This window comes from Rhea pennata, chromosome 5, assembly GCF_028389875.1.
Source record: "Rhea pennata isolate bPtePen1 chromosome 5, bPtePen1.pri, whole genome shotgun sequence".
In the NCBI taxonomy this organism is placed as follows: domain Eukaryota; kingdom Metazoa; phylum Chordata; class Aves; order Rheiformes; family Rheidae; genus Rhea; species Rhea pennata.
In genome coordinates this window covers 58,592,717-58,620,229 of record NC_084667.1, presented here as the reverse complement: position 1 = coordinate 58,620,229, position 27,513 = coordinate 58,592,717, and the positions used below count along the sequence as shown (strand labels likewise).

General features: G+C 36.2%; 1 protein-coding gene across 1 annotated transcript in view; it reads right to left on the bottom strand.

Moving 5' to 3' along the window:
• Window positions 1-8,135: 8,135 nt before the first annotated feature.
• Window positions 8,136-27,513, bottom strand: part of TRAF3 (TNF receptor associated factor 3) — a 46,386-nt gene continuing 27,008 nt past the window's right edge. Inside the window, exons 6-11 of the mRNA XM_062576684.1 lie at window positions 24,775-24,855; window positions 22,022-22,096; window positions 20,137-20,229; window positions 15,378-15,518; window positions 9,999-10,173; window positions 8,136-9,157 (exon numbers count right to left, since the gene is read on the bottom strand). Coding sequence (XP_062432668.1) covers window positions 8,586-9,157; window positions 9,999-10,173; window positions 15,378-15,518; window positions 20,137-20,229; window positions 22,022-22,096; window positions 24,775-24,855 — 1,137 coding nt within the window. The 3' untranslated portion in view covers window positions 8,136-8,585. The remainder of the gene's footprint in view (window positions 9,158-9,998; window positions 10,174-15,377; window positions 15,519-20,136; window positions 20,230-22,021; window positions 22,097-24,774; window positions 24,856-27,513) is intronic.

Here is a 27,513-nt window from a genome sequence, read left to right as displayed (position 1 = left end):
CTTGGCTACCTTTCCCCTTCTCTCTATGCCTTCTTGCATTCACCATTTGGTTTGTATGTCTTTCATCAAAAAAATCAAAAAAAAAAAAAAAAAAAAAAAAAAAAAAAAAAAAAACCCACCTGCCACACAACACAGAGCTCTGTATCAAGCAATCTGCTTCACCCACACTCCTCAGGGGCTTTCCAGCAATCTTAAACTACCTGCTGCAAACCCCAGCATCTGCTGGCTGATCAGCATGTACTCCCTTTCAGGTATGGTCCCACCACCTGTAGTGCAGCTGCTTTTGCTGTGGTGACTCCCAGGAGAAGCTCTCAAGGCAGCACCTCCAGTCCTACAGCACACAGCTCAACAGCCCTCCTTCTAAGGACAGCAGCATGGCCAAGGCCCCTGTTACCATTGCCCACACTACGATGCAAGCCATGGGTTTGGTCTTGCCTATGAGCACGGACAGTATGTTCCCATGTTGCTAAACTACATGTTACCATTGCAGAGTGAAGTGAAAGAGGGAAAATGGGAACTTCAGTAAGAGGTGACAGGGAAGAGAGTGAACAGAAAATGGAAGGATGAACAGACCAGTGGACTTCGTGAAAATTGCATACTTTATACATCACCACTGGGAACCCCAGTGTCTTCACCACTATACTGAATCTGAAATGTGGTAAACATTATTGCTTCCATGATTTCAAAACTCTACACTACTTCTACCTACAACACACTGTCCCATGATGTAAAACAGTTTTGCATCTGGGAATAGAAGATTTACTAATAACACTGGAGTAGAAATAGAATTTTTTTTTTTTTTTTTAAGAAAATAAAACTATAACTTTTCCCTTCAGTCACCTCTTCTGAGAAAGTAATGTAATACAAATGCAAGGAAAATAATTTTAGTTATTTCTGCTCTACTTGCACATGGACTGTTGACATTGACAGTTTATTCTAACCAAGACTTAACAGGATCCTACTTTCCATGTGAAAACGTAAGACAAGTTTCCTGTGAATAGGAAGGCAAAATGTGCTAAGATAATAAAGGTCTATCAGGTGCACACGAGTGTAAAGCACTAAATAGCCAGGTTTATCAGTGAGTACACAGAAGCAAAAGGATCCATTTTTACCCTGTTTGCAAGTAAACACCAGTCATTCAAATTCAACACAGTAAGTTTTTTTTAAAAATACGATTTCCTACTTAGATTTATTTTTCCTTTAATAACACAGTTTAGCATTTCAGAGTTTTGCATTTTACACTCTTACACACTGTCCTTGTTTATTAGCATTTAAACACAAAAAGACGTAGCAAGACCTCCAAACACAAATAAATACAAAAACACAATATACAATAAACTGAAATACAACATATAATAATGCTATTGAGAAATTAAGACATGTTGCTAATCCTTTTTTTATTATTATTTTAACAACATGGTTATTGCTGAGCAATAAATTATACATTTTAAAGTCGTTTTTCCTCAAAAAAAGAAAAAAAAGAAAAAAGACGAGAACCACTGGTTACCAGATCACTTGCACTGTATTCTTACAGCTATTGATAATTAAGACAGGCAGAATATACACAATAAAATGAGGTTGGCCTTCTTTGGTCTTTGTTTTTGATCATAAACTGAACACAAGTGTACCGTTCACTGAAGAGTATGAGATTAAAGAAATGGTTACACAAGTTTTAAACACATTAATTTGTACATTTTTCTTGATCACTGATGTCTTTTCCATAGATATTTCTTACAGAATTTCTTGGAAACAAATGTCAGCTTTAGTTGTCCCAATTATTACGTTGTTCCATGCATCTTAAAGGTTATCCTACTTGTCTAAGAGAAATGGACCTATGTTGAGCCCATCATCTCCTAATGGGAGATTTTTCACAGCTCTCTAGTCACCATTAAATCATTGGAGTTTTATACTCTGTAGAAAAAATCCTGAACTTCCCCTATTTTTTTTCTATAAAACTGAAAAAATATATAAATCAAACAACAGCTAGAAGAAAAACAAAAGAGGTGGATTCACATGATGCATCAGCAACAATGGAAGCTTGTACCTTCCCATTCCACAAGTACAGATTATACAACTCTCTGCCAGTGACGCAGGTCATAGTTGGAAGATGTGTCCTCTCAAATGCGAGCTATATTCAAGTTCAAAGCTCAGAACACTATGCAAGAAAATGACCTTTACGAATGATAATGCTGGTTTATCTCAATAACCCTTAGACAGAGTCAAATTTTATCACTACGCATCACACTGCCAGCAATGGAGCGTGTGAACACCGGCATTGCTAAGAAGTTAAAAAGTCCTTGCAGAACTGGCAACCAAATTAAAAGCTTAGTTCCAAAGGACCAAAAACACAAACACTACATACAGACAACAAATCCTTCCCTAAATAGGTAGGTTAGTAAGCCACAGAGCTGGGATCCAGATTTGAATTTCACATGAAATCTGGGATGTTTGGATCCAGGATTTTGGTTCAGGCGCTTCTCTGTGAAATTTAGAACTTATTTGAACCCTAAGGAACTAATCCTAACTTGGAGGGAAAAAAAAACCCACCAAAAAAAAAAAAAAAAAAAAAAATCAAACAGCCAAGTATCTACACTAAGATCATGAAATGGAAGACAAAAGCTGCAGTCTTGCCATACATTAGAAGAGAACTAGGAATAGTCAGATCCCTTACATGTTGTACATCTTTGCTCTTCTAAATCTTAAGAGGATGTCCCTGAATCAGCATTCCAGAGTTTTCCACTACCCTCATCTATCTGGTGCTTCTCTGCAAAGGCCTGGGTTAAAAGGCAGGAAAGAACAGTTAAGCCCTCCATATTTTGGTTTAAAGAAAAGGAAAAAACAACAAAAAAAAACCAAACACACAAGAAAGGGTCAGTTGCACTATAGCTGATAGAACCAAGATTAATCCACTGTAAAATGGTATTGTTCTCTCTGCTCCGTTAAGAAAGGTATAAGAGGAGTCTTATTTTGCTGGCCAGTTCTGAGCAAGCAGAGCAGGACACCAACATTTGCTGCTATTATACACACAGACATGTTGTGCTGGCCTTCCACTCTGCAAATTGTGCGAAGTACAGCTAAGTAGTTAGCAATGCCTGGGCCACCACATACGTACAACCCCAAATCATGACAGCTTCTATTTTAATTCTAGCCCTTACTGTCTTGATGTGGGTCTTTAAGGTATGTCAACTTGCTTTTCAGTTCCTTTAAGAGACAAATATATTGGAAGAGTAAAACCAGTGATGTAACATAACACTAGGGAACTGGAACCTTTCATTTAGCCCTGGCTCCAGGAGACTCCTGGAATTTGTGACTCTAGGCAAGTCACTTCATTTCTTGGCCTCCATTTCCTTTTTCCAGAAAAGACAAATAGTACTTGCTATAAGAGAATGTTTGCAGAGACAAAGTGGTTACTACACTGTACATAGCACTAAAACTATTTTCAGACAGACCAAATTCCAGAATTGATTTTTTTTTATTGCAGTAGCTATGATTTCTGGATCAATCAGAATATAGAGGTATTGACTGAACAGGATAGGAATTCCAGAAGGAGGTCCAGCTGCTTTTTATCACTTTTGCTCCCAGATTAAAAAAAGACTAAATTTGCAATTAACAAGATGCCCATAACGATATTTGTTTAAAATACATGAATCTCCTAATTAGCTGAGTATGAGGAAGGACATGTGTCCTAGATGACATTCCAAGGTCTTCAGAGAGGCTAAGCAAACTGCTCATTTCCCATTTGATAACAGCTTTTTTGATATATATATATATATATATATATGTATATATATATATATGTACACACACACACACACATAGGTCTTCAAACCTGGAGGATGGGAATCTAAAGTTTGCCCTTAGCCCAGATGCTCCCTTAGCAGCAGCAAGTTACGTTTGCACCACTTGATTAAATATAACCTGGGGGATTAGGGTTTTGTTTCATCACTTGTACATAAAGCCTTTGCATATATATGTGCATGTGTGTCTGTGTGTATGTGTATGTATGCACCTGCACATATATGACTATTATAAGGAGCAAAAAATAAAAAACTAGGTATGCAACCCAAGAATTTTCCCCCCTCACCTATTTGTATATTTGCATAGTTAAAACATATCAAGGCATCAATACTGCAGTAACATTTTTTACTCTTCTGAGGTGCAGGCAACTTTTCATGTCACTCTCTAGATGCCCCTGTCTTAGACCAAACAGCACCATTACGTAAAAAAGATAAAATAAATAAAAAACAACCCTAAACCCAAACCACTGCATTGTTGGTGAAATGCCTATTCCACATGATGGAATACAGATACAAATAGGTGGTAGCTTTTAAACTCGATCTCAACAACCCATAATTGTGGCAAGCTGAGAAAAACGAACAATACAATCACAACCTAACATGGGTTCAACACGTAAATTACAATTAACACGGATCTCTTATCTTTGCATTTGAGAAATTCACCAGGCACAGAAACAGGCACATATCTTCGACTTTCCTTTTCCATGTAGGAAAACCCACCAAAAAAGTAAATTGAACTGTATTTCATATTTATAAGACAACTAGCACGTTACCCACAACATTTTCAATCAAAATTATGCCACTCTTCGCTTTTTCCTATTGCACGTTCTCTTTGTGAAGAACATTTACAGTACAAGGCTGAAATCAACATTGCATAATATAAGTCAGCAGTTGACTTAAGTCAGCTTAAGTCATGAAGGTGTACCATGCAGACAGTAACTGAAACAAGACCCCTTTAATAAGATCAGAGAATTAATGCAGACATGGTCGTGCATAATGATCGCAGGTTGGTCTTTAAACACTGAAGTAGTTTCATCCTGTTTTAGAATTCCAGACTTCCTAAATGAAGGATACGCACACCCCATACTGAACAGTGTATAAAAAGGGCAACATCCAGCTTCTCACACCTTGGAATCTGCCTAGACAAAGCTAGAAATGGGAGAGACATGTACGTTACTTGGAGAGTCATCACTAAAGCAACAGACTTCAGTTGTGCACTGCTAAGAATTACTAGGCGGGGGGTGGGGGAGGTTCCACTGAAGAAATCCTATTCATGATAAAGCAAATACTCCGGGACCCCCATACGCTCATGGCACCCCACACAATTCAAGTGGGTTTCAAGAGAGTATCTAGGGGCAGACTGTTGCCCTATGAACCATTTTATGTAGACAGTCCCTAAAGAAGTTTGGATACCTGGTCAGAATAAACAGGAAAACAAGAAAGGGTGTATCAATGATGAGAGAAAAAGTTTTAAATAATTTGAAGTGTTGTGTAAAGCACCAGGCATCTTTCTTTTCAATTTAGAGAATATACAGTGGCCCTGTTTTCACAAAATGCTACATAATCCTTGCTGGAAAGCAGAGGAAAACCATTTATATGTACACAGTAAGAACTGTACAGAGACGGTCTGCTAGTTCTGCAGAAAAAGGGGTGTTACAGTCAAGGCTTCAGGTATTCCACAGCAGGCGGTGTTTATGTTTTGTAGCAAGATCCTGGATTTCACAGTATGCAGGGTTGGCAAACTGGAAATTCTCTGGCAGCTTCATGTAGTTTTACAAAATAAGTGCAGTAGGCCTCCATTTTATTAACTGTGATAAAAAGCATATATGCAAAAATATTTTTATATTGATAGCACATTACTGCATTATAAAAGCTGCCCAAGTGAAGCTGAAGATTTTGGCAGCTGGTGCTTTTGGCACTTGGGAGATGTGGAAAGCAGCATAGAGATCTGTGAAACAAGAACAGTGACTGATGTTTCTGCTACAGTGATCGGCATTAATATAGTTAGCAGTGTTCATATTTAAACTTCTCTATGAAGTTTCTGAGTCAATATCCCACTAAGAGGGGATATTCAGATCTCTTAAAGCTACTGGTTTAGGCTGTGTGCAGACTCAGGAAGACTTCCCTATTAGTTTACACTCTTCTCTTGTTCTAAGTCCTCTTTCAATCATAAAGGCTGGAAACTCTTTTTCCTCCTCTTTAAAAGAGCCTGGATTTAGAAGCACAATTCTGTCACAGGAGTTGGAAACTGCGGTCAGAAACCTGCAAAACATGCCGGGCCATGCTTATACCAGAATTCTCCTCCAAGTCCCAGACAGAAACAGGATATAAACTCTTTTGAGATGGCCAAACATTTAAGTTTACAAGACATGCATTAGCAATGGGAGGAGAGTCCTTTGGACATTTCCACTTGGGAATCCTGTTTTCAGTAAAATTCTGTGATGCACAAACACAAAAGCTCAGCTGCCCACATTCACAATTATTAAAATGACACAAGTTGAGCAAACCTTCGCCCAAAAGCCTAAGTGATGGGTTTGTTTATGCAGCCTGCATAAAACTGCAAGTGCCATATAATTATATCTAGAGATACAGACATGGGTATATCTATAGATACTTGTCTCTTGTGCAGAATGTCCTCCTTCTGTGCTAGAAGTGCCAGCACATGCCTCCATATTTTAGCTTGCACCGGTTGACAGCTATGTACCATAAAGGAAATACAGTACCTGGACAATGGAAGGCAAGAACAGGAAGACAAGTTGCTACTGAGGGCTCTGACTGTCAGTAGCAGGCAGTATTCTAGCAGGTGCCTGGAAAACCCATGAAGATCACTTAGCATGCATTGTATAATCATAAATACTTCTTGCAGGCACTGTGTGTGAAGGCACAGCCAAAAAAGACAACAGCAAAGACAAGCTGAAATACAAAGGCATGAATTCAACTGCACCTTAGACAAAAATCGTGACTATGCCTCAAAAAGTAGGAGCTGACACAACCTGATAGTAAAGACTAAGGTGCACCCTCTTCTTTCAAGCCCACAAAGGCGAAACACAGTGGTGCAAGTCAGCTCTGTTTAAGCGGTTCTCGGATTTTAAAAAGCACCACAATCAGGGTATGTCCCTAGATTTGCTTGTCACAGACTATTAAATAGAAGCAGATGAACACAGCAGTTGCAATCAGCATGTTTCAGGGCTTGCAAATGCTTTCCATGAAGTTCAGGCTGTTACAAGAAGGAAGCCTGTGCATTCCCTGTTAGGATGCTTGTCTGCTATGAGAAGCTGCCATGAGCGTATACATTCATAGCCCACAGAATTCTCACGAGTCCGTTTAAAGCCATGCTACTTTCCAACCACAGGCATTAGAGGAAAAATGTTGCCTTCCTTCTCACTGGCCACGGAGACTGTCTAGTCCAAGCTCCATAGGAGCACTGAGCATAACATTCCAGCACCTGATTAAAGATAGATTTCGCCATGGCCAAGCCACAGAAGCTGCAGTGACCAAAAGAAATGGACTTGGGCTTCTATTTTGCACATCATAAGATACCTAAGGGCTCTGAAGATAAGGCTAAACATTATGCCTGACGTCCAATTAAACTACCATTTCAGTTATCAGAATTAATCTGAATAAAAAGCTGTGGTTTATAAGCAGCATAGCACATCTAAGGCACATGTATGCATGCAAGTCACCATCACTGCATTAAGACATTGCTGATTTGTCCTTAAAGAAGCAATGATTGCTAGTACAGAACAAACATACAGGCTTCTTTTCAGCACTACTCCTCCTCCCCAATACTGAAAATACTATATAGTGCTGACAGCATAATGTGCAACATATATAGCTTGATTGGAAAGCATGGGGCAGAACTTTAAAAAATGTACAGGATTCCGTTTAGAACTCCAAAGTTCAACAAATGCCCTATTTTAGGGTGAAAACAATTATATATCTGATAATGATGCACAGCATCCATGAGTGATTTTTCCTTAATTTTGAAATAGTGTCATTAACTACGACATATATTGTAGGTTTACATTTCTAACGAGAAATAACAGAATTGAATAGTTTTTTTTCCTATCACAAGTGATAACCAGTGTTTGGTATCTTCTATTTTTCTTCCAAGAAATATCAGTCTATCAACAGTTTTAAAATAAAATGTTTTCTGTAACAATAGAACTTTAAATAAAAATATGATTTTGATTCAGTTACTTTTAAGAAGACATGGATACTTTTCCAAGATCTTCTGGCAAAGTAATTATTAAAACAGAGACCAGATGAGGCCTTAAAAAGACAATATACTATATTTCAGACAAGATTGCACCTCAGTTTTTCAAATAATACCATAATTGCAACATTACTTCATCATTTCTTCTTTTAACATGCTGACAATTTCCAGCTAGCCCACATGTGAACTTCTTTGTTTTTAATTCTAGCTTAAAGGAATAAGAGTCAGTAATTTATTCAGCACATACTGTATATGTCTTTTCACCTCCAATTGACTATTGATCATTAATAAGTTAAAAAAAAATCCCCTCTGACCATAATCATTATCCTCATGAGGGATAAATGATTCTTCAGAGCTTAAGTGTTTCTAGTTCTATTAAAAAATATACCATGGTATGATTTCTTAATGTGTTGCTACTTTCGCAATTGGACCCTATGCAGTTATGCCTTCAAACTCTTCCTTCTGTTCCACAAGGTGGTTCTGTGAGCTTTAAAACCTCTGATTGAAGACAAACTGATATAAAACCCCCAAACGGAGTTGTCTTCTGCTTAATCTGCCTCCCCCATTGTATGTCAGGGGTCTGGTAGATCCGATGTATCCACTATGACTTTAATAAAAATAGTATCATCTTTAATATACGTTCCATTCTCTAGAACAGTTTGAGCCACAAAGACTGGACAGCCAGATGCAATGTTCATTTCTCCAGTTGGCTTCTTGAAACTGCTGCTGTTTGGATCTGGCTTGAAGGCATCTCCTAAGTGGCGTCGAGACGGTCCCTGATCCATTAGCATAAGAGTCACTTTCTGTTTAAATGGCCAAGGAAGCAATGCATCATATTCTCCACGCATTATGACAAAAAACAGTGACAAGTGCGTCCCTTTTCCCATGCCATCTCCATTAAGGTAAACTCTGGCACACATCTTGTATCCAAAGTATCCAGTATAAAAGGGCTGGCTGTACAAGGACAGAGTCTTCCCCATGACTGCCTCTTGCTTCCGACGTTTATAATCTCGTATTTTCCAAATTAATACTCCGTTGTAACTGGCTGTTTCTAAAACTTGGAATCGAAGGTCCATGTCAGCCAGCCTAATATCATGAACACTCAGCATCTGATCATGTCTGCTCAGCTGGGTCTCTAGCAGGCCTATTAGAAAATGGGAAGGATAAGTGTGAAAAAAGTGCTTTTTCTAAAGATTGTTAAAAAATATATCAGTCACCATAATAAGCAATATAACCAGAGGCTTCCATTTTTTGAGAAAACAGTTAATAGCATTATCTGTAGATCATCATCATCATCAGTGGAGGCCTTAGAAAGAGTCTGATATCCTACATAATCACTCTAAAATTCAGAAGCACCACTGGTTACTCAAAGAGATGCTGCGTCTCATCTAAAGTTGATCATAACAGAACAGAAAATTCAAGCCAAGTATTATCCTACAAGCTCTACATTATGATGTAGATCATTCTACATTCTGATGTAGAATAACCATCCAGTTTGGAAGGGGGTTCATTTTTAACATCACCTTTCTTTCTCTTGCATGAAAGTTAATACATTATTCTTTCTCTTTGCATACTGGCAATGCTGGCCAATATGCAATACAAGGAGGCAGATGCACTTGTAAAGCAGGCTTATCTTACATGATTTTATTTAAATGTTAAGTTCCTTGGCCTGATTGTTTGAACTCTTAAATATGATCTACCCTATCTTGACAAATTCCAGTTTTCATTTTGTTCGGCAAGCAAACAGACCTCCTACTGTTCTTTGGATGAAATATCCCCCTCTGTAATAGATATCAAAACAGGTAGTTTCAGGTGGATACTCACATCATTAACAAAGTGATAATAGTTTCCTATTTAAGAATCAGAAGAATTAGCATTATTGATGTTTCCACAGGGAAAAAACAGTGGGAGTGACATTCAAGGGATATCATCTTTCCTTTGACAAACTGCTGTGTAGCATTTCAGTTCACTGTGCTTACACTTACTTGTGTTTCGAGCTCCTTGCCCTGCAGTTTTATCAACGCTTTCCAGCTCAGTCACTCTGTTCTGGAGGGATTCTACACTGCTCTTCATGCTGTCAGCCTCCTCCCAGTTCTGTCGGAAGGGGCGGATTTCTTTGTCCAGTTCTTTCAGTTTCTCTGCTTGACTGTCTATCACTCGCTTTATTAAACAAATTAGAGTTAAAAGAAAAAAAAATCAAAAAGACAAATTATGCAAATTAAATAAGGATTATATACCTATAACAAGATTTATTTCAAATATAAACAGGTTTCACTAAGGTCAAATATTTTAATAGCACAAAACCTTTAAAATTCAAAAGAATAAGGATGGAATTAAAAACAGAGAATTTAAAAAATTATGCAAACACTCCAGCAGAGCTATCCTCCTTTATTATATGGCCATAAGGAAGTCTCTGGACATCTCAGCTTCCGTCAGTTGCAAAACAAAGTGTCAACTTAACTAAAAGCATTGCTAAACCCAAGTATTTATAAAACACTTGGCAAATAATATTAGAGCACTGTCAGAATAATCAATACAATTAAAAAAAAAAACAAAACTGGTAATGTGCTCTTGCCTTAAAAAAAAAAGTTTTCAGTGTAAGAACAATACTCTGAATACCTCTGTGTCAGTATTACGGGGTGGCATATGTTGGATTAATTCAAGAGTACTTAAGCAATACAGTATGGGCACAGCAATAACTTAGCACAGTGTGAACCAAGTGGCTGCCCACATGCATGTGTTTATCAAGGGGTAAAAGCAAAATAACCTACCCCTCAGGAAATATGTTAGCTCTCTTATACTCCACATGGAGCAAAAGTATGCACATGTGCAGACAAAACAACATTAGTAGCAGGCTATAAGTTCACACAGTAACTTCAGCTTTAGTAATAGCTTTGTGTGCCCATATCCTTAGGAGCGCAAGTCCTAAAGAGCGTAAGTAGAACTAGTACATAAGTAGAACTTAAGTACTTTTAAAATTCCCACACTTGCTTACTAAATTGAATAGGCCATCCATCCTGAAGGTGCTTGCTGGATTTTGGAAGGTCATGAAACATTCATTTATATTCCCTGAATGTAAATTCAGGGAATACAGAAAGTCTACTATTCCCTGAAAGAAGGATATTGCAAGCACCTCAGTACCTTATAAAGAACATCACATTCTCCAGTCTACTTCAAACTTGATGCAAGAAATATATAGTATTTTATATTGTCACAGCTAAGTTGGACTAGCAGGAATTTTAGCCAGAACCTCATATTCAGTTGTGAAGCTTAAATGAGAACAGAAATATTAGAGACAAGAAACTACTTTTGCTACCAGTTACAGTTAAATTCCAAATCTAACTTTATAGTTTATGTACAGTATCATATAGTATACACAACTGTAAAATATTTTTTCAATTAATTATTCAATTAATTTTTAAAAAGTACCTCTGCAGTATAAAACAAGAAAATACAAAGTTATTTTGCACTTGCTTTCTGGTTAGGCGTATGGATTCAGTTTTCCCCACCAATGGGGAAAACCCTTCTGGCTCATGCAGCCTTCACTTCCCCTTTTAGACATTTGCTTTTAATCATGTGGTTTCAGTTATACTGAAAGTCTGTAATGATTAATTGAAAACTGTCAATTTGACAAGTCAACTAGCAAAATCATTATGTTCTAGGGTTTTATTTTGTTGCATCTCAAAACTACCACCTAATTTCAAAATTAGCTATTTACTGCTATGTTGGTGCATTAAAACAAGCTTACATATATCAATTGCAATATTACGACTTTGTAAAGGAAAGCTGCATACTGAATCTGAAATACATGGGCTGTGGTCTTAGACATACCATTCATCAGCTACCAACACATTCATACCCTCTTCTTTTAGACTGATGGTAATCAGAAAACAAAACACAGGACCATTGTTAGCTATACACATAAAATGAAACATACCATTAAGTGGCATGAATTAACATTGTAAAAGCAAAGCCACAAGATTTTGCCAGCAGCTTACAGTTAACATGCAAAAATAGGTGTAAGGTGTGCCTAAATTTGATCTTTCCCTTCTACTCTCAGCAAATAAACTCTCCAAGGAAGGAACAATAACATTGTTACTGGTTTGCACAGTGCCTCATACAGAGAAGCTCTGATTTCTAATTGGGACCTCTTGGCCCTAATATAATATCAAATACAATAAATAAATACATTTTTCAATGAATCAGAAAAGCAGCAAAGATGTAGAACTGTACGCTATTTTTCTTCTAGGAGAAAGTTTTCTGAGAGTTATTACTAGGGGCCAGTTCTTCTCCACCAACTGGTATGCGATACTCCAGCTCTTTTTACACAATCTATTTTAGTTTTTAGCTTATTGTCAACAAATACATAGTATTTCAACTAACTCTTCATGACATACAATAATAAAAATTAGATCTATATTCCACTTTTGTAAAGCACTAGGATTTTTATCATTTTACCCAACAGAGATCCGTAAGTCTCTTGCTGGGAGATACTGACATACTTAATCTGAATTTAATGCAGCAGTGAAGAATTTCATTCTCTCTAATTATGCCATCAGAAATCACATCGATGTCTCACACTGTACTCATAAATTTTCAAGTAGACATCAATTTTCTGCATGGACTTTCTATTCCAGCAACTGACCTCTCCATATCATTAATCTACAGTTGCACATCTGGTAAGTCATTTAGGGTTCTTCTGGATGTTGATTTTAATCTAGTTTTTTTTTTTTTTTTAATAAACTATTTCCAGAAGTTTAATACTATTTTATTAATAAAAAAAACTTAGGAAATTTCATAAAGAACTAAAGAAAGCTATATTTGCAGTTATCCATCTTTTAGATGTTCATAGCACACATTGCCATTGCAACTTACATAGCAAAACTGAAAAAAGAAAATAAAAGGAATTAAAGGTACTACTTGACTGCAGAAATGAACTGTGCATCCTCCCTCTGTGAAGGAATTTATCTATTCAGTCATGTTATATTCATAATGTCATTGCTTCTTCTGTCTTTTTTTCTTTTTGTTGCATGTCCACACTCAGCTTACAACTTGACTTGCTAGAATGCTTTCATGCACTCAATAAGAGACACTGCAAAAGTTCCTTTCCACAAGACAACAATCGAGAAAATATCACATGCCCTCTTGGTAAAGCTAGTAGAAATGAGACAGAAGAAGTAGTAACACTTTCCTTGGAGACTAGTACATACAAAATTAATTTGATCTCAAGGCAGAGCTTCCTGCCAGTGCCCAGACACCTCTCACACTTTTACACTAGTTGCACTAAATGTCTCACAGTACAGGTGATGCCAACTGTGCTCAATAAAAGAGTTGCTCCCAAGTTAACAAAGGTTGCATGAAAACTATTACTGAAACTATACTGGAAATTACTAGCATGCATAGGACTTGGAGACTAAGCAAATAATGCCTGTGTGCCTACACTGGAAATATCTATGGCTCCAGCATAGCCATAGTGGCTCAACACAGCCTGGAGGGGGAAAGAAGAGAGAGAAGAGAAAAGAAGAAGAAGAAGAGAAAGAAGAGAGAGAAGAGAAAAGAAGAAGAAGAAGAGAAAGAAGAGAGAGAAGAGAAAAGAAGAAGAAGAAGAGAAAGAAGAGAGAGAAGAGAAAAGAAGAAGAAGAAGAGAAAGAAGAGAAAAGAAGAAAGAGAAAAAAGAAAAAAAAAAGAAAAAAGCAAGAGGTAACTAATTCCTTCAGCTCCTAGTGAGCAACAAAAGGAGGCTAACCAAATTGCCCAAGGAAAAACAACTGAGGTGCATCTCCAGAATGCCCTTACCAACCTAACTGAACCAGGCCGTTCCAGTAAGCAGAAGAAATCAGGTTGAAACAGCTCTAAAACAGAGTTTGGCTTAAAATAACTAAACTGAAATAGCTGGCAAGAAGCAGTAAAGAGAAGGAGAGACAAAACAAAACAAAAAAATACCCAAATATCCTCTCCACTACTTGTTACAACCAAAATGCCACCTGCTGGAATCTGCCAACTTTTTTTTTTTTTTTTTTTTTTTTAATTTTTTTCTTCATGAACACATATTGTTTGAAAATTTATTCTAGTAACACTCTTGCAGCTTAGGCAAATTGAGACATCGCAACTAATTATCAGGACAATCAAAAAATTCTGCTCTGCTTTTCTCTGTTTCTTTTCTCATTACAGATTGAGAAAGAATGTGTGAAAAGCCACTCTTGCATATTAACTTACCTCCTGGTAGATTCAATTAGCAATACCAATAATTACAAGACTTAATCTCCCAGTGTCAGAATGCAATATTGTAAGCATCAGCCATATTCTAAACAATCATTAGACCAAATAATAGTGACTAAGGAGAGCACGACTGGTTACTACGTGGACTGAATGTGGCAAGAACTAAGTACTATAGAGAGAAACGTTGCTATTGCCAAACTTGTAGCTATCCTTATAAAGCAACATTGAGGGTTCTCCTGGCTCTGAGCTCTTGTATATGATACCCTCTGAATTTCAGTCATACAACAGTTGCTTCTATTTGTATTCCTTTAAGGTGGATGCTAAAGCAGGTATCTGGTACTCTAGCAGTAGATATGCTATGATGTGTAAATGATGTCTTTGTAGCAGTTTGTCAAATGTCTCCTGAGGTTTACCCAATTGTAGTTAATATCATCCAAGATAATACAAATTCCCAACAACCACATTTCAAGTCAGCTCTGAATGCAAAGTAAATTATTTCACCCTGGGCTAAGCACTGTGCTAGAGCATTCACAGGACTTTTGGTTTGACACTGGCTTGTGGGCCAGGCAATTCAGAGCACAAAATTAAACTCAGACCTACTGGCAAAAGACTATATAGATACGTTTTCCTCAGAAGGCTCGAAGACAAGGAACAAAGATTTTTAAAAGTATGTTCAAATGCATTGCACTGGGTTTAGATGAATTCCACACAAGTCTTTTTCACTCATGATTAATGCTTTTTAATATACCAACAAGTAGAAAATAAATATACAACAAATATATAACAGTTTTAAGGGGCCTAATGTTTTCCTCCAATTTGGCAGTAGTTCCTCAAGCAAACTCTTTTTTTTTCAATGAAAGGAAAAAAAAATAATGATGATGATTCTTCAGGTGATATTTGTAATTTTGCTTGTCCTTTTTTTTCCCTTTTTAAACAAATCTTCTCCATTTTAGCATGGGATAGAAATGTGCAATGTTTTAGCAAAGTATTTTACTCCAACAAACATAGCAAACCAGCTACTGACCAGAAGAAAAGAATTTCAGAATACCTTCGTAACAAGGTAGACTCTCCCCCCCTCAGAACACCTCACTTCAACAGAAGCTACTATCATTTCTGCTTTAATGGGGAGATTCTGAATTTCTTACCTGTAAATGAAGTATTTTAGATTCATTATTCCGCAGCATTTCCTTCTGTCTTTCAATTTCTATTTCAAAGCTACAAATCTGATTATGTAAAGTTTGTATACTCTTGTTCTTTTCCAAACTTTCATTCTGGAGCAAGGCCACCTGGAAAAAATTCTACAATTACTCCTGCCAATGTTTATTAAGAATACCTACAACTTCAATATTTTTAAACTATATTACATATATGATTGAGATGAGATCCTAGTAAAATCTCTCTCCATGTCTTGTTAGGGGAAAAATAAATTTTAAAAATGGCTTCTGATAGCTACTTTTCCACTTCCACTGAGTGGTATTGGTACAATTTAGGCTGATAAAGGAGCAGATGGGATACACAAACAGCAACAGAACTTATGTCTAAATATAATCTTTCCTTTATCTGTTTTGCTATTTAATGGTCTGGTTCCCTAGTTTCAGCTTACTAACTTAGGACTGGCTTGGTGTTTTGAGGAAACAACCCATTTAGTTCTAGATTTGTGTTAAGAACCTGAGCTCTGCACAGACAGTAATGCCAGAGAACAGCTAGCCAGGGGAAAGAAACATTAATCTTCTTCAGCTACTTCAATCTATTCTTATCTATAGCAAATTTAAAGAAATATGGCATCTGCACAGGATTGGCTTGGCTTCACAGAATGTGATGGTGATGAAAACTACTGACATGAGGTAATACAGAAGCAATCCATGCATCTGAAGGAAAAAAAAAAAATCCAACAGTGTCTCCTAGTAGAGAGGGACTAAAGAGCTGGAGATGCAGACCGCACATTATATTCTCTCTCTGTATAGATATTTTATGAATATATTCATTAGTGACTCATTCTGATTTTAAAACATGAGCCTTGTTACAAGAATATCATATAATATATATCCTGGGAGACAAAAGTAATACAGAAAATATTCTCTGTCACTGCAGATACACTAATGAACAGAGCACAAAATAGGGTGTATTGGTGGGGTCTTTTTCTGCTTTTTTTTAAATCTCATTTTCCTCAGGCAAGATTATTCAGCTGCAAACTTGTAGAAAATAAGACACAAACATCCACACCAAAATGACATGCAGACATGGCCTGACTGATTAGATCCTAAGTTAGATTCTTGGATAAGAAGCAGCACTACTTTTGATCCAATAAAACACTTTGAAAATACTTCCCATTAAGATCAATTATTTGTTCATTTCACATGCCAAAAGAATCTAACCCATTTCAATACAATTGCTATAGTTTATGAGGTCAAGTAACTTTTACCTCTAACGTGGATACCCCTGTGGTAGTCCACTACCTTAGCTGTCCTCTGATCTGATGAAACTGTATTACTTATATGTCACTGTATACCTACACTCAAGAAGCTACTCTGCTGTATATATAAAACAGTAAATAATTTTGTTCCCCAAACTAGCCAAACTGGACATAAAAGGATTGTCAAAGGCCTGCAGACTTTCAGCATGTTCACTGGACAGAGGCCCAAAAATACAGAGACCATTCTTATATGTGTATATCTAATTTTCAATATAGTACAGCATGTGTGTGTCTGTATGTATATATCTATATATAGATATAGATATAGATATATATAGATATAGATATATACACACACATAAATACATATATTAGTTGGTTATTTTATATATGAAAAACTAGCAAGATAGGCTCACAGAAACGAGCCAAAGCTAAATTTGCCAGTACAGAGAGAAATAATCCTGATGATGAAGGAATACTTGCCTAGATACTGGAAATGATTATCAAGAACAAGTGGAAATTTAAACTAGTACCCTGACTCCCACATATTTCACATCTGCTGGGTAGCTACTTGATATCCTCCTTTTCCTTAATGAATTAGTTATTTAGTTAATTGTGATCTTTATATTCCTCTTCATTCATGGATTCCTCCCCTGGCATCCTAATCATAAGGCGGTTGTGCTTTATGTCACTAGCATCACATTTTCATTTTTGTACAAGCTACAATATGTGGGTCTATCTTATACTGAGATTTTCCACACAATTTTACAGAACAGGAGAAACAGTTATTATGTCCTGCAGTCCTTAATCATACAGAACTGCCATTGCTAACTCAATAATTGTAGTTCAGTGGCAATTTGTGAATAAGAAATCTTTAACATTAAATACAGTTTCCTAATTGTATTTGGCATAAGCCTTTGAATTTATTTTAATGTAAAAAACAGCATAAAGGAAACACAGCATCTACTTACAAACTGCATCATGAATCAGATTCCTTTCCTCCCTTCTCAGAACTAAAATACTAAGTATAAGATAAATGTGTTCTTACTTAGCTGTTTTTCAAATCAAGTTATTGTGTACTTTTGCTTTATTGCTTACTAAAAAAGAACAAAAAAACTCTTGTATGACACAAAAAATTGGATTAAAATAGACATGCCCCATGTTTAAGTCATACATTAAAAGGCAAAAATATTTTACAGCAGATTTTTTTAAGGATGGGACCAGGACACAAGATCAGGATCAAATCATTACCTCCAACACCACAGAAATCTGAGGGAGCTCAAACTCCCACAGTGAACAAAGCACCACATTTTATTTCATCCCCTAGAAAGTTTTGATGCAAGATTTTAAGCCTGACCTCCTCTTACTACTTTTTGTCGACAATACCATTCAAATACAAAACTCCTAACTTAGCACAAGCTTTGCAAGTCTAAAGACTTTCAGTTTGCATATCTGCGAACACTGTTAAAGAACACATTGCTGCTTCTCCTTCACCCTCCGTACAAACCAAGCTGAGTGTCTCTAACGAAATCTTGACTCCACTGAAACCAGGGACAAGACTTCCACTGACTAAAAATGGGTCCAGGATTTCAGTGATAACCATCAACTAAGTCAACTTTGCACTATCTTCCTGCAGTGCATTGATTAATTTTTATCTAGAAGAAGAGAAAAACAATGAAGTTGCAAATCATTTTATTACCCTTCTCTAGCGTAAAGTCACTGACATATGATATGTGGTTAGCTATTCTTGTAACTTGGCACTGTCCTGGGATTTCCAATGATTCAACTCTTTATTATGAATAGGAAGAAGTCTACAAAGCAGGAAGTGAAAAGAAAAAAGGGGGAAGGGAAGCAAACAAACAATGATAAGTGATTACGTCCTAAAAGGATGTTAAAAAAAAAAAAACTCAGCATAAAAAAAAAAATGTAGCAAAGTGTTTATTCTCTTAGATCTACGAAAGAAAAACAAAGAATTGCTGAGCATTTTCAAATGATAAAGCACCTCCCTGGAACTAACAAAAGGCAGAAAACTATCTATACTAGAAGCTAAAAGGAAATACCTTTCTTTTTTTCCCAAATGATATAGTTGTAATCAGATTAATGACAAAAGAACTAAGGATATGAATTTGTTATGTGTTAAAACAAAAACACAGTTTCTGTATTATCACAGAGATTTAAATGCAAAAGTAAACCAAAATATTTTTAGTGATCAAACTAAAACTTACACACCTGGTAAAAACTGCATCCTAAAAACAAAACAAAACTACCCTAGACTTCTAGATTCAATAGACTATTTCCTAATGGAACTTCAGGTTTAAAAGAAACTTGCAGTTCATGGACCAAGGTGCTTGGGACACCATCAAACTTTGCTCTTCCTGTTAACTTCTGCTTTAAAACTACACTTCAGTGGCTGTAGGATCTTGCTGGAAATCCATAGGACAGAGATCACTATGGTGGATCAAAAGGAAATATGCTTTCCAGACAGGGCTTGCTAAACTCTAGCTAGTGATCTGCTGTGAGAGGACAGAAGTCAAAAGTCATATATACCTAATCATCACTGAGCTTCCACTGGGATCTTCACGCTTACTGAATTGCTAGACTCATTCTAGTAAAAACCTAAAGAGACTCACGACTCTTCTGCCTGCCTTTGTAGCACAGTTGTTGTAATTTTGTGGACTATTTCCACCACCACACCGCAAAAAAAGTAAAATAAAATAATTATTTTAATGGTTATTTAAAACAATAAGTTCTTTCAAAAGATTTAAGATAAAATTTAAAATATAAAATCACTTAAGTCTTTCATTTTATTTCAAGACTATAAGGCTAAGCAATTTAAACTATTCACAAGATTGTGGCTGTTACTGATGTGATCTCCAGCATCTCCCAAATCCCAAAGACTTTCTAAAAACCAGGAGTGCAAAAGAAGCACTGCAACATGAATTTCACTCTGGTCCAGCAATAAAGCAGAAATCAACACACCCAAGAATTACTGTATGTCTAATTTAATCAACCCTTGCAGGTCATTAAGTTTGGAGAGCAATAATGAAAGTAAATAAAGTAAACAATTGGTTTATTACATGGCATTCCTAATAATCTTATCTCAAAAAAAATATATATATGTACATATACACTGAGGTAACAAAAATACAGGTCACAGCACTGCCAGTTTCCTGAACCCTTTCCTTTACAAGAAAGCAGCTTGGACAGGAAACTTAATGTAGGACAGTTTATCCATGTAAACAGGCTATTATTAAGTTACCAATCAGGATAATTGAATACGGAGTTGTGAAGCCAAGTTTCTCACAGCATTTTTTTATAATAAAGGTACAGTTATGCTAAGTGACTTATTACTTTTGGATCCTACTGGTGCTTTAGCTGTACTGTTGAACAGCTGTTAGACAAAAAAAAAAAAAAAAAAAAAGGCGCTTCTTCCAGTACTCTGATATGTTTTAAAGAAATTAACGAAAGTTAGAAGTGAGTAGAAGATATACCTTATTTTCTAGAGCATTGCTCCACTCTTTCAATAAGTTAACATGCTGCACTGCTGAGCTGGCTTCATGTGCTTTAATTTGTTGGTTTGTTCCCTGTGACAACAAAGAATTTATACATTTTAGCCAATTCCACTTCTTTTAAACCTACAAAGAAAGAGTATATCAAGACATCGAACCAACACTACATATTTTGGTTCATGGATGCATGTTGGAGAATTGTAGAGAGAAGGTAAGTCTACTTGGGAATTTACAGAAGTCAGGAATACATTTAATACAGCAAGAGTTTTATTCAACTGCCATATATCTCCATCCAATGCGCTCAATACATCAGAGATGACATAGATTAACAGATTTACAAAGTGAATTGAGTTTTAGAGTCTTCTGGGTAGCCTTGCACTAAATAAATTACAATAAAACTCCTGAGTCATTTAAAAAACCCTAAAATGTCCAATTCCCCAAATCATAATTTAAACTTGTGTTGTATTTCATAAACAGCTTCATAAGCACTGAATTTTCCCTCAGTTGAGTATTTAAGAAAAATAAATATTTGAGATAAATTTATCATCACTGCCAGCTTTATAAACTATTTGGAGAGATATTACAATGACTAGTTTGTCTCTTAAGATGCTACCATGATTGCTCTGCGATATTCTAATATGCTGCCTCTGCACGACCTACAACTGCTGTTACAAATATCCACTATATAGGAGTTTACAGAACACACATAGATCATATACAGAGTACATAAGATGCAGACCATATCATTTTATTTGTATTGTGTTGCATTACACCTTCTTCAGTGTTTTGCAATGCAGTATACATTAGCTTCAGTGATAGATGTGCTGCAAAGCGGATTTCAATGATCGTCAAGGTATGTACTCTATATAAAATACTAAAAATATATATGTGGATATATGTACATATATGCACACATATACATACATAAAATGAATGGCAATACATAAGACATAACAGTGGGCAGGGTTATAGTATTGATCAGTTCTACCACTAAGAGCATTACTGTACTGTCAATATTTAAAGAGACGAATGCTCGTTGTTTTGAGAAGCTGGAAATACCTGCAGTAAGTAGTTTATTGAGAAGTGTTGCTGCTTATAGTTCTTGTCTCTAAGTTACCATGGCCTTTCAAATTAATGACACTCTCTGATAAACTCAATTTTTTCCTGTCAGCAGTTTCTGAAATTTCCTGAATAATCCCTTCATTATAATTTGATAAGCATCAAAATTCCCTAAGATATAGGTATAGGAAGTAGAATATTGAAAGAGAATGGAAATAATATGACTGAAACTAAATTTGAGGGCTTGGCTTTGTTTTATTTTTTTTAGACACATCACAGTGATTGCCAGGATTAAAATCTACAATTTTGGTAAATTGGTGCTATGCTTTTATTACACAGCTATGTGCACAGACATACGAATGCACATAAAAACGTATGTTTTAAGTGGGCTACCCTATGTTTAACCTTAATAAAAATATTAAGGCACACAAACAAGAGAAAATATAAACATATCTAGCTCAAGAAAATAAATTCTTTCACAGCAACAACTGAAGTTACTATACTATTTTCTGAAGAACAAAAGTGACCTTCCTTTTATTCTAAGTAAAAAAGTTCTTTGCATATATCATTTTTCTATTTCAACATGACATACCTAATAATTTAACTCCCAAAGCATTGCAGGAATGTGTGGGCCTTTTATATTGTCTATTTTTGAAGTGCAAACCCAAGCATCTGCTACATAATCACTTGTGAAACTAGATAACTTTTTCTTAACCAATACTAGAGAAGATCAAAATTTTCATGTCAAAGCGTTAAGTTGTATTTGCAGATTTTTATCAATTGGGAAGTATAATTGTTATATACTGACCTGAAAAGTGCAGCCATAACGCTTAAAACTACAGGTACTTGGGGCATTAATACATTCTGACAAATGTGCATTCAACTGCAATAGGAAAAAAACGTGAGTTTTGGCAAAAGACGTTTGCATGATAATGCTCAAAACATAAAGGGCACAGGTTATCAGATTTGTATTGTGTGCGCCATTTGCAGAACATACAATACACGTGTGTATATTTTTTCCAATCTGACCTAAAGTGCAAATACTATATATACACATATGTAAACCACACGCACATGCCAATACAGTATACAGTATGATACATTTAATATACAGTGAAACTTCTACTAAAGACCATTTCAATAGGCAATCCAATTAAAAAAAGCAAACAAAAAGAACATGCTCTACAATTATCTGCATGATTTCATTTGACTTCAATGAGTGACTAGTTTTTTCAACAAGTCATTTTTACTGGTCTTCTGGATAAGTCTTCTAAGATCAGTTTCACTGTAGTAAAGTACATCTTTTCCAATCCTAATTTCATGAGAAACCAATTTTTCAAAACAAAACATGCAATTCTCAGTGCCAAAATTTAACAGTTAAACTACACAAAGACTGCATGAAACAGACAGTTTTATAATAGGTACAATCGAATCACTTTTAAAATGCAGTTCACAGGATTAAAACGAATTAGTAAAATGCCTGCATTTTTCACAGATTGAGATTTATTGCATTTTTTGGATTACTATGAGCACAGAACACTTCTCATTTAAATAACCAATTCACAGAAGCATGTACATATATACAGACAGCAGCCATTGCAGCACAAAAGGCAGATGCAAACTGCCTAGAAGTTAAAGAGCCATTTTTAGAAAGGATAGCATAAGAACGAGATTTGCAATTTGTATTTCCCATAAAGCAGACATGAGCTAGGGGCTAGCTCCTCAGCTGGCATCATTATTTTGGGTTTCAAGATCTCATCTGAAATTCCCCTACAAAAAGCCCCATGCAACTTAGCTCATCCACCTTCAAGAAAAGAAGGGGTGAACCAATTCTGCTTTGAACCTGTAGCTCTAGTACAGACAGGACAGTCTTTAAAATCTGAGATGCATAAATCACTTCTCTGATATACACTTATTATATTCTAAACACTATCTATAGAAATTCATTCTATGTCTCAAAAGAAATACACAGATTAAAAAAAAGACCAAATAAGAAAGAGACATGGTGTAACAGGCTTTTCTAGAACACTACTTCTTCAATTTCTCCAAACTAGAAGTCTACCAACGAGTTATGGATTAAAAATGAAAAATTGCCTTTTATTCTACAAAAAGATATCCACTTTTTACACATTACAGATTTTTTTCTCAAACTGTTAGGCAGGCATTTTCCCATTTTCTGCATTAGAGTAGTTGTACCTAACCATGCAGCTGAGTAATACATACATTTGCATAATATCAGAAAAAATTAAACAACATAGGACAACAGATGATATAGGTAGGGCAAGATGATGATTTAAGTTCTAATTCTGCCAATGGTTTCAGAATCCAATTTCGGCTATATGTGAAAAAGCTACAAATTGCATGATACACTGACCTAAGCTTTAATGAGATAATTCTTATCAGCACTCAGATATACCTCACCTCAAAATAGTGCTGAAGTCAAGATTTTAAAATAAGCCTAAGTGCTCCAGTACCAGGGTCTAATCTCAGAAGCAAGCACTGACAGAATTAGCCCAAACAGCTAACACAGGTATATACACACTTTCTCTCTCAGTATCTATCATATATTTTAGATTTTGCTACCCTGGCAGAAAAGACTACCTCTGTGCTTGGCAGGTGCCATATGCACCCTAGTCACTATGATGTGATTATTAATTCCTCAATATAACTGAAGAAACAAAAAGAATCCAACTTTAGAAGTAAGTATCAATGAAAAAGTTCAACCTCATGTCTAAAACTAACTTTCCTTACATGAGGCTTACAAACACTGCTGAAGACACAAATAAGCTCTTTCCCATCTTAGGTGAATAATTTTGTCTTTAGAAAAAAAATATGCACATTGACTTTGACAGATGCTACTTACATCTGCCTATACACAAGGACATGGATCCGTTCGAACAAGACAGGGTTTTTTCATCTGGTTAAAACATTAATGGAAGTTTCTATACAATAGAGAAATCATCACTGCTTGTTGCATTTGGTTGCAGGAATGCCATATTCACATAATCCGGTATCTTAAACTAATACTCTGAAGTGTCACTACTTCTTTTTTCCCCTGAAAATTTGATAGATTTAATGGCACTTTAAATTTTTGCACGTACCGGTTCTACACATTACCTACTCATTTATATGATCTTTCTAGTCTTCATTAACTCTTGTCAATGTGCACTGAATTTTAGTTCTCTCAGTCTCTTTTCAGTACAAGCGAGCTACTGCTACCCCCAGGAGACTGCTTTGCTGCGCTCAACAGATGCTTCACACTAAGGGAGGGGGGTGAGGGTGGTATTAGAAATGAAAGCAGGAAAGACATGCGCTAATTTTGGACAAGCCAAGTGTAATAAAGACAGAAAATTAAAAGATTAATTTTTGCAAGATAATTTTCCAATAAATCTTTAAAAATATTTGAGTGTTATCACACTTAACTGTGTGGTAGAAAAAGCTTTTCTTTAGATCTCACATTTTAAAGTAAATGGCTTCTGGCAAAATTCTTGCGAGATCTTACTAAAAAAATTCTAAACAACTATTTTATTTTTCAGCACAATATTGGACATGACTTCTTACCTCGCTCCTCATGAGTGTTTTAACACTACATTTATGAGGACACGAAACCATGACACATGGGCAGTCTGCATCTTCATGTTTCTACAGAGGAAGAGAAAAAATAAAAGAGAAAAATCAAACAAACCACAAATCAACTCTTAATCCGAAATTAGTGAGAGGACTTACCTAGAAAGAAAAGCATCCTACAATAATAAAAAAGAACATAAATGATTTTTGACAACTTAATCCCTATTGGCCAAGTGACACAGAACTGCAACTGCTCAAATAGTTTATGCTTTTAATAGATGGCTCTCTATCCTGAAACAAAATAAGGTTTTTCTCATATTTTCCTCATGCAGAGTCAATCTATTTGCTTCCCATTACATTTTTTCACATAGAGCAACACAAAAATAGCAATAAAAAGTTTTCTCCCCAAGAATTACGACAAAAATGGACACTTTAAGAGAGCAGACCCTTTGCAGATGTCCTTTCAGTAAGAGTATACAGTGCGTGGGAAAGCTCTTCAGAAGCATGTGCTGCACACTCAGCAAATCTATGTGCAGATATTCCCTTTCCAATTCTTCTCTAATTTTGACTTCCACACATCTGAATGAATTGCACTGCTATACATCCAAAGTTCAAAGAGATGTTGAAATTTATCATACTGCAAGGTAGGCATGTTGATCTGAACCTAGCTGATGACAGCATAGCAGTCAAACCAAATCACCATAGCAAATGAAGAAAGTAAGGTCCAATCAAAATGAATTCACATTTCTTTTCTGTTTTTCCTCATCAAAATGAAAAATCTGGAAAAAGATTTTCTGTGTGTCAGTTGAAGTGTTCCATTCAACCTCAAACAAATTGTTTCATTTCTGGTAGTTGAGAAAAGGAAGAAACAAAGGGTTAGCTGGGTAAGATTGCTAGAAAGGAAGAACCGGTAGCAATAATGCCCAGTAATGATGTCTATTTCTGACATAAAACATGGAGTAAAGGAGACCTAAGCTCTGAGATATGCCTCAAATCTCTGCCATGAACATGGGGAATATTTGAAAATGTTTTCCTCCTCGTTTCTAAAAACAGATCATCAAAAATGCTGATGGCAGCTTGCAGTCCCTCCTACTCACAGTGGTTCCTCAGGGTAACACATGGACAGTCAGAGACAGAAAGCAAAAGAAAGCTCAAGTTGCTTCTTAGCCTGGTAGCTAGGATATCATCCTAACAGAGGAGGAGGAGGGGGCTAGATTCAGCCCTCCCCACCAGGAAATGCTAACACAACAGGCCAACAATACCTCTCCCCAGAATACACTCTATCACGGCAACCAGGGTACTCTCCCAGCAAATGACAGCTACAGGACCGTATCTGTTCAGACATACTAAGAAACTGAACCTGGAACCTTTCCCTTCTCTGAACACCTATGTTATTGGGTTAAAAGGACAACATAGGCTACCAGCAGCATTAGGAGCCTACTCTCCTACAAACCTCTCTGCTTAGCAAATATAAAACTATAAATAAATAAATAAATTCTATCATTCTAGATAGAATGTTCACTATTCTAGATAGATGTTCACTGGCAGTCCTGGCCTGTGAACAGCTCAGTTGTCTTTCAGCCCATGGAGCAGAGTCCAGACTGTCTTGGCAAGGTCTGACTAGGACCATCCTTCTGTGGCCAGGGCAGTAGTGAAAAGCCTAGGCTCTAAGTAATGCTGCCCTTCTAGGTCTGCACCATAATACTGCTATCCAGTTATCAGTTTTATGGGAAAAGCACTTTAATTCTGGTAGATTCTCCCTAGAGGAGTAGAACAATTCAGAAGCATTTCAGGCTATTATTTTCTTTTAACAATGCCACATCTTTGTCTGCCAGAAAAAAAGATGAAAGAAGGTAGCTTTATAATAAAATACATGTATGTACATATGTACGGGTCAAATAGAAAAACAATTGACAAGTTAACTCATCCAGTGACAGTGCAGGCAAGACTAATGCAATCTAAAATAAGGCAAACTAACATTACTAACTGAAGAGTTAGTCTTCAACAACGGGGATTTCCTACCCCACAGGTCATGGGATTCTATGAAGACATGAACCATATGGACTCCGGTAAAATTATTTTTGTTTTCATTTGCATATCTTTTTTCTTGGTATGCTCCCCTCTGTCACCATTTTCAGTTCAAGTCACTGAGACCTGCTTCATTTGTTCATACATTAAAAAAAAGCTGGCTACAGGAGCTAGAGATGAACTCAAACTCTGGGTGAGAAAACTGAACCGAAAACTCAAAAAAAGCCCTTCATTTGATTGTAGAGTAGCATTAAGCTTCTAATCCTCATTACTAAAGTACAATTAGGAAACACTTTATCAGGTCACAACACAGACATCAGCATTTATATAGTCACATCTAGTCAATAAAAACATTAACAAGCAATACCAGGCAATTGCTGATCTTCTAATTGTAGATGCTTTTGCATCCACAAAGCAACTGTCTTTTTTTTGTTTTACGTTCATTGAAACATATAAACAATGACCATATTAGAACATTTGACATTCCTTGGAAATGTTGTGATTTATAAATGTAGCCTTATTTAGAACATTACAGGAAGTTGAATACCAGTACCAACTTTAATACAAGCAAAACAGTGACAAGTGCAGTATAAAACTGCACTTAAAGCTCTTTGGACAAGTAAATGTTATCACCTCCAACAGCAACTCAAAACTCTACTGTTGAAGATTCTGGAAAAGAACCAATACTCTTTTCTGCAGTTCAGA